Raw genomic sequence first — 8,090 nt, 5'->3', positions numbered from 1 at the left:
ACATTGCATTCATTTGGCACGGGGAGTCTCTCTACTTGGTCAACAAAGGAACACCTCCACCAAAACAACATGGGGAATCACTCCACCTGCTTGGCACGGGGAATTTCTACCCGGCCAACACGTGGAACACATTCACCAAAAACATCACAAGGAATGCTCCACCTGGCCAACATGTGAAGCCATATGAAAATGCCTCACCCCTATCATCACGAGGAATCCCACTACTTGTATAAAATTTGTGGTAACATACCACCCAGAAATGGTACGGTGAATCCTTAACCCGATACCTTTAGTACAAAGCACAACTGTGATAACCCAGACTTAGCCAAGTCCATGTCCATTATTTTCATGGTTAGTTTTACCCATTTAGTTATATGTCCAAATTTTGGCATGCAAAGTATATGGGAAGTATCATGGGCCTTGTTGTCTCATGAAAGGGGTGCCCAAGCCCAATAAAAAGCCACCACGGGCTAGTGTGTATCGGCCACTAAGGGCCAAGGGTTTAGGAAAAACCCTAATTAGGGTTTAGCATAGGAGGCATCCACATGGAAGAAGGGAAGGCGTTTTTGGTCTTCCCTAGAGATTTCCATCATTGGAACCTAGGAAAGGAGCGTTTTGGTTAGCACAAGGGATGCCATGTGGCTAGCATGCAAGACCACGCCCTGGGTGATGGGAACCAAGATGGGTCTAGTCTTAAAGATCATTTGCAACTTCCAGATGGGCCAAGAAGATCAATGAGAAAATGTAAGGATTGATGTAATCCATTTGGGACAAATTTAGCAAGAGCCCAACATTCAAGATGGGGCTTGAAGGATGAAGATCCAATTTTAATTCATTTGATCAGCTACGGAAGAGGGCAACGACAAGACTTAAAGGCTTTGGACTCTTGAAGGGTTTCAACTTATTTAATTCATTTAAATAACTTATTTTATTAGTTTAGAATAATTGAGTTTATTATGAGAAGGACTTAAGGGAGCCTATGCAAGGACATGTTGGGAAAGTTATTATTTTATTGAACTAGGGTTAGGGTTACTGTAGCCGAGTACTGTAGCACGGCACTGTAGCCGCGGCACTGTTCATCCAGGGGCACTTTTGGAAGATGGGGGTTTATTTTGGCTAGGGTTTCATTAGGTTTTGCTTTAAATACTCTATGTAGCCTCATTCTAATCAGATTATGAAGTTTATGAAATTTGATGAATTTATTCATTGTGAGTTGAGTTTTACTCCTCTTGTTCTTAATTGAACTTTTGAACTTATCAAAGGTAAATCACAACCTTTGTGGCGTTCCTCCTTTGTAATCTGGGTTCTTGAGACGGGTTCTTCAACGGGTCTAGATTTTAATATAATCTAGGTTCTTGAAACGAGTTCTCATCGGGTCTAGGTTCTCCATCCATTGACTTGATTTTGGCTTTCTTGGGGTATTTTCAAATTGACTGTGGGTTCAAGGGATTCATTTCCCGCTGGTTCATATCATTTGGTATTCAGAGCAAGGTTTCCAATCAGGTCTGATTCTATCTTTTAATTTTAGCATCCTTAAATTTAATTCTAGGGCTTCATTGTTCTAGAGTTGCCAAAAAAATAAAAATAGAAACAAAAAGTAGGCTGCCGAAATTCTTAGGGTTTTGGGTTTCTCTGAAATTTGCATCACCTAGGGTTTCAAAATTCTAGGGTTTTCCTGCATCTCTAAGTTTGTCAATTGCTTGGAGTGTCGTTCCATTGATTCTCTTCTACTTCATTGTCGATGCTTGTGTGTTTGAATTCAATTGGTTGGTTTTCACAATTGAATATTGCTATTTGTGGATGAATTAAAGAAAAGAAAAAAAAAAAAAAAAGAAAAAAGAAATTTGAAAAAAGAAAAAAAAAGAGAGAAGAGGAAGAAGAAAAAAAAATATAGCATATTCAGAGGTTGCTACATAGTTACAAAAATGAGAAAGAAAGAAATTTGTTGATTGAACCTTATCATCAAAGGGGCTGCTGCATACATCACTCAAGTTGGTATCTTGTCTTACTTTCATTCGTATAACTTCATTGATTCTCGTGTCATTTTTATTCCTTCATGTTTCTCTTGTTCTTGTTTCCTGAATCTAATTACTAGTTGGGATAAAACAAGGTTGCCTTGTCTTGATTGAGTTCATTTAGTTCTGAAAGAACTTGAGTGGAAAAACTATTGAGGTAAAAGGCAAGAGAGTGTGAGACTATTATCGGAAAAAGCCATTAAGAGTGAAACACGAGTAGAGTGTCATTATTCGAGTTGAAACACGTAAGGGAGTGTGTGAGGTTTTCTTTTTTACCACTAACATTCTTCTGTGCAGCACCTTCTAATGTCTCATCGGAGTAGCTCATCACCAAGGGGGCGAGTAGATAACTCATCCTTTGTGTTGCATGCCATGCAACATGAGTTTGAGCGGTTGAACTTGGTGTTAGGTGAAGTGAGGAATAGCATGGATAATCAAGAAGCAATGGTTAGAAATCTGCAAGCAGAGAAAGATAGGAGGCGACACGAGCCTAATATTAAGAATGGGTATGAGAATGGAGAGTATGGTGAGGATGAGGAAGTGCTAACATCTGAAGTTGGATTGGGTAGACATAGAAGAGTTAGGCATGGAAGAGGCCTTAGGGCAAACTCAGTGATATGAACCCGTGGGAATGAATTCCCTTGAACCCACAATCAATTTGAAAACTCCCCAAGAAAGCCAAAATCAAGTCAAGGATGGAGAATCTAGACCCGATGAGAACTCGTTTCAAGAACCTAGATTATATTAAAATCTAGACCCGTTGAAGAACCCGTCTCAAGAACCCAGATTACAAAGGAGGAACGCCACAAAGGTTGTGATTTACCTTTGATAAGTTCAAGAGTTCAATCAAGAACAAGAGGAGAAAACTCAACTCACAAATAAAATTCAATATTGTCTAACTCTCAAATGAGGCTACAAAGAGTTTTTAAAGCCAAACCTAATCAAAACCCTAGCCAAAATAATGCCCCTTTTACCCAAAATTACCCTTGATGAACAGTACCGGCTACAGTACGCGCGGCTACAGTAACCCCAACAGTAAATTGATGAAACCCTAGTTCCTAAAATGTAATTTTCCAAATAAGCCCTTGGCCAAAATACAAGGCCTTCCCAAAAACATAGTTCAAAAGAAATAAGACATGTGAGCCAAGCATCTTCAAGCCCACTTATTCTAAACTAATAAAATAAATCATTTAACCAAATTGGAAGCCTCCAATAACAATAGGCCGTATCTTAAGTCATGTCTTCCACAGCTTGAATAAAGTGGATCAAAACTGGTTCTTCTTCTTTCAGACCCATCTTCAGTGTTGGGCTCTTGCTGGCTTCATCCCAGGTGGATTGCACCAATCCTTGCATTGCTTCCTTGATCTTCTTGGCCCTTGATCTTGTAATTGGCCCATCTGGAACTTGCAAAGGATCTTTAAGAGTAGGCCCACCTTGGTTCCTATCATTCCCCCTCTCCTCAAAAGGATTCGACCTCGAATCTTCACCTACATCAAAAGGAGAAAGATCAGAAACATTGAAAGTTGCAGAAACTTTATACTCACCTGGAAGATCGACTTTATATGCATTGTCATTAATTTTCTCAAGAATTTGGAAAGGTCCATCTCCTCGAGGATGCAACTTAGTCCTTCTATGGGCTGGGAATCTTTCTTTGCGCATGTGAACCCAAACCCAATCTCCTGGTTCAAAGATGACACGCCTTCGTCCTTTATTGGCTTGGGAAGCAACCCTTTCATTCTTTTGGGCAATTTGAAGCCGTACCCTCTCATGAAGTGATTTCACCAACTCCGCCTTCTTTTGTCCATCCAAACTACTCCTGTCATCAACAGGTAAAGGCATCAAATCCAAAGGAGTAAGTGGATTAAATCCATAAACAATTTCAAAAGGAGAGTATGAAGTAGTAGTATGCATCGTCCTATTATATGCAAACTCTATAAATGGCAAACAATCCTCCCAAGTTTTTAAATTCTTATGAACAACAGTGCGTAAAAGCTGAGTTAAAGTCCTATTAACTACTTCAGTCTGACCATCAGTCTGTGGATGACAAGTAGTGGAAAATAAGAGCTTAGTACCCAATTTCCCCCACAACACCTTCCAAAAGTAGCTAAGGAATTTAACATCCCTATCAGAAACAATACTCCTAGGTACACCATGGAGTCGCACTATCTCCCTGAAAAACAAGTCAGCTATATTTGTTGCATCATCTGTTTTATGGCATGGAATGAAATGTGCCATCTTACTGAATCTATCAACAACAACAAAAATAGAATCTCTACCCCTTTTGGTCCTAGGCAGCCCCAAAACAAAGTCCATAGATATGTCGACCCATGGCTCACTAGGAACGGGTAAGGGTGTATACAACCCATGTGGCAAAACCTTAGATTTGGCCTTTCTACATGTAATGCATCTTCCACAAATACGGTTAACATCTCTCTTCATCTTAGGCCAAAAGAAATGTTCATGCAAAATGTCTAAAGTTTTCTTGACACCAAAGTGTCCCATTAACCCCCCACCATGTGCCTCACGCACCAATAACTCACGCATAGAACAATTTGGCAGACAAAGTTTGCTTTCTTTAAACAAATAACCATCATGCTTGTAAAACTTACCAAATGCCGCCTTATCACATGCCACATACACATTTGAAAAATCAGCATCATCGGCATACATGTCTTTCACGTATTCAAACCCAAGCATTTTGGCACTCATAGAAGTAAGAAGTACATACCTCCGGGATAGAGCATCAGCAACAATGTTCTCCTTACCTTGCTTGTAACGGATGACATAGGGAAAGGTCTCAATGTATTCCATCCATCTAGCATGCCTTTTATTCAACTTACCTTGACCCTTGAGATGCTTCAATGATTCATGATCGGTGTGGATCACAAATTCCCTTGGCCATAGGTAGTGCTGCCAAGTCTCTAATGCACGAACAAGAGCATAAAGCTCTTTGTCATAAGTAGGGTACTTCAGGGATGCCCCACTTAACTTTTCACTGAAGAAGGCTATGGGCCGCCTATCCTGCATCAAAACGGCTCCAATCCCTATTCCTGAGGCATCACATTCAATCTCAAAAGCTTTGTTAAAATCAGGTAATGCTAACACAGGTGCAGAGCACAACCTTTCTTTAATAGTGGCAAAAGCATTCTCTTGATTAGCCCCCCAATGAAACCCAACATTCTTTTTAATTACCTCAGTGAGTGGTGCAGCAATGGTGCTGAAGTCTTTAACAAAACGCCGATAAAAGCTAGCTAGCCCATGAAAGCTTCTTACCTCAGTGATGCTTTTTGGCGTTGGCCACTCCTTGATGGCCTTGACTTTCTCTTCATCCACCTCAATACCCTTTGTACTAACAACGTAACCAAGAAAAACAACTTTTTCCATGCAAAAGGCACATTTCTTGAAATTAGCATACAACTTTTCACATCTCAACACATCAAACACATATCTCAAATGCTCAATATGTTCATTTAAGTTCTTGCTGTACACTAAGATATCATCAAAGTACACAACCACAAACTTGCCTATGAATGCACGTAGGACATGGTTCATTAATCTCATGAAAGTACTGGGCGCATTTGTAAGTCCAAATGGCATAACCAACCATTCATAAAGCCCATACTTAGTCTTAAAAGCAGTTTTCCATTCATCACCCTCTTTCATTCTAATTTGATGGTACCCACTTTTAAGATCAATTTTACTGAAAATACATGAACCATGCAATTCATCAAGCATATCATCCAATCTAGGAATGGGATGGCGATACTTTACCGTGATATTGTTGACCGCCCTGCAATCAATGCACATCCTCCACGTCCCATCCTTCTTTGGCACTAGTAGCACTGGTACTGCACAAGGGCTCATGCTCTCCCTCACGTACCCCTTGCTCATCAAATCCTCAACTTGCCTCTGAAGCTCCTTTGTCTCCTCTGGATTACTCCTATAGGCTGGTCGGTTTGGAATAGCAGCCCCGGGCACAAAATCAATCTGGTGCTCAATGCCTCTAATGGGTGGCAACTCATTCGGCATCTCCTCCGGGAATACATCCTCAAACTCCTGCAACAAAGAAACAGCCAAACTAGGAAGAGACTGGTTAGTTTCATCAAGAGTAAGATAAGACTCTTTATAGACAAGAAAAATCATAGGGCGATCTGCGAAGAAAGCCCTCTTAACCTCACTCTCTCTTGCATAGAAACTCACTTTTGCCTTTCCTTTTCTCTCAGAAGACTCTCTTTCTTTTTTCTCTCGTGGCTCCACTATTTTTTCTTTACTCTCAGCCACCTCTCTACTTTCTTTCTCACTCTTTCTTTTATGCTCATATTCACTCTCACTCTTTCTTTTTTGCTCAATCTCTTTTTCACTCTTCCTTTTTTGATCACTCTCATTTTCACTCTTTCTCTTCTGATCACTCTCATTTTCACTCTTTCTTTTTTGAGCAACCTCACTTTTCAATTTCAATTGGTCCTCATAGACCTGGCTTGGAGTTAAAGGAGCAAGTTTAATTGTTTTGCCCTCCTTTTCAAAGCTGTACATGTTCTTGAACCCATCATGTGTCACTCTCCTATCATACTGCCACGGCCTCCCCAACAAAATATGGCCCGCATGCATAGGCACAACATCACAAAGCACCTCATCTTGATACTTCCCAATAGAAAAAGTAACTAACACTTGTTTATCCACCCTAACCTCTCCACAATCATTCAACCACTGCAATTTGTATGGTCTAGAGTGTTTTAAGGTTGGTAAATTCAATTTCTCAACCAAAGTAGTGCTAGCCACATTAGTACAACTCCCTCCATCAATGATCATACTACATACCTTATTGTTGACATGGCATCTAGTATGGAAAATGTTCTCTCTCTGTTGCTCTGCATCATCCACCTTAATGTGTGCATTAAGAGCACGCCTGGCAACAAGAGACTCACCTGTCACAGGGTATACCACTCCATCATCATCACTAGCATCATCCAACTCGGGCACCTCATCACTATCATCTTCACTCTCAGTCATCACCTCCCCATTGTCACGCATAATCATCACCCTCCTATTTGGACATTGAGAAGCAATGTGCCCTGAACCCAAACACTTAAAACATTTGATATCTCTATTCCGTGAAGGTTGGGATTCTACCTTGGGTTTGTTGCTAGTTCCCTCATCTTTTCCCTTAGGTGGTTCGGTCTTTCTCTTTGCTTCAGCTGGATCATTCCTATCCCATTTTGATTTCCAAGTAGTGCTAGAAACCGTAGTGTACCTTGCTGTCCCTTTTCTCTTTAATTGCCTCTCCACCTTCATAGCCATGTGCACCATGTCCTCTATCTCCACATAATGCTGCAATTCAATTACATTGGCTATGTCCCTATTCAACCCACTCAAAAATCTAGCCATGGTGGCCTCTCGGTCCTCCTCTACATTAGCCCGAATCATCGCCACCTCCATCTCCTTATGGTAATCCTCCACACTCCTAGACCCCTGTGTAAGATTTTGTAATTTCTGAAAAAGGTCTCTATAGTAATGGCTAGGAACAAATCTCCGCCTCATGAGAGCTTTCAACTCTCCCCATGTCTCTATAGGCCTCTCATAATTCCTTCTCCTATTGGTCACTAATTGATCCCACCAAATAATAGCATAATCAGTGAACTCAATTACCGCCAACTTCACTTTCTTCTCCTCAGAGTAATTATGACAATCAAACACCAACTCTATTTTTTTCTCCCACTCTAGATAAACCTCAGGGTCAGTTCTACCTTGGAAAGATGGTATTTTCATTTTGATGCTACCAAGGTCTCTATCTACACCATCCCGACCCCTTAGATTCCCCTCAAGTCCTCTTTCATGCCTAACTCCTCTATTTCTACCCGACCCAACGTCAGATGCTAAATCTTCCTCTTCCCCACCATCTCCTTCATTCTCATACTGATTTTCGACTCTATGCTCACATCGCCTCCTATCCCTCCTACCTTGTAGATTTCTAATCGCTGCTTCTTGATGATCCATCCTATCCCTCACTTCACCCAACACCAAGTTTAACCGCTCAAACTGTTGTTGCATGGCTTGCAACACAAATGGATGAGTTAT

General features: G+C 40.8%; 1 protein-coding gene across 1 annotated transcript in view; it reads right to left on the bottom strand.

The window, feature by feature from the left end:
- LOC118349197 overlaps window positions 1–7,685 on the bottom strand; it is a gene marked incomplete at its 5' end in the record, with an annotated part of 8,911 nt that extends 1,226 nt beyond the window's left edge. Inside the window, 5 exons of the mRNA XM_035692788.1 lie at window positions 3,357–3,691; window positions 3,830–4,610; window positions 4,740–5,375; window positions 5,823–6,071; window positions 6,573–7,685. Of these exons, the coding sequence (XP_035548681.1) occupies window positions 3,357–3,691; window positions 3,830–4,610; window positions 4,740–5,375; window positions 5,823–6,071; window positions 6,573–7,685 (3,114 nt within the window). The remainder of the gene's footprint in view (window positions 1–3,356; window positions 3,692–3,829; window positions 4,611–4,739; window positions 5,376–5,822; window positions 6,072–6,572) is intronic.
- Between the last annotated feature and the right edge of the window lie 405 nt (window positions 7,686–8,090).

The sequence above is a fragment of the Juglans regia genome, chromosome 8, assembly GCF_001411555.2.
Source record: "Juglans regia cultivar Chandler chromosome 8, Walnut 2.0, whole genome shotgun sequence".
Classification (NCBI taxonomy): domain Eukaryota; kingdom Viridiplantae; phylum Streptophyta; class Magnoliopsida; order Fagales; family Juglandaceae; genus Juglans; species Juglans regia.
Note: the sequence above shows the minus strand (reverse complement) of the source record. Positions and strands in the feature narration are given on the sequence as shown.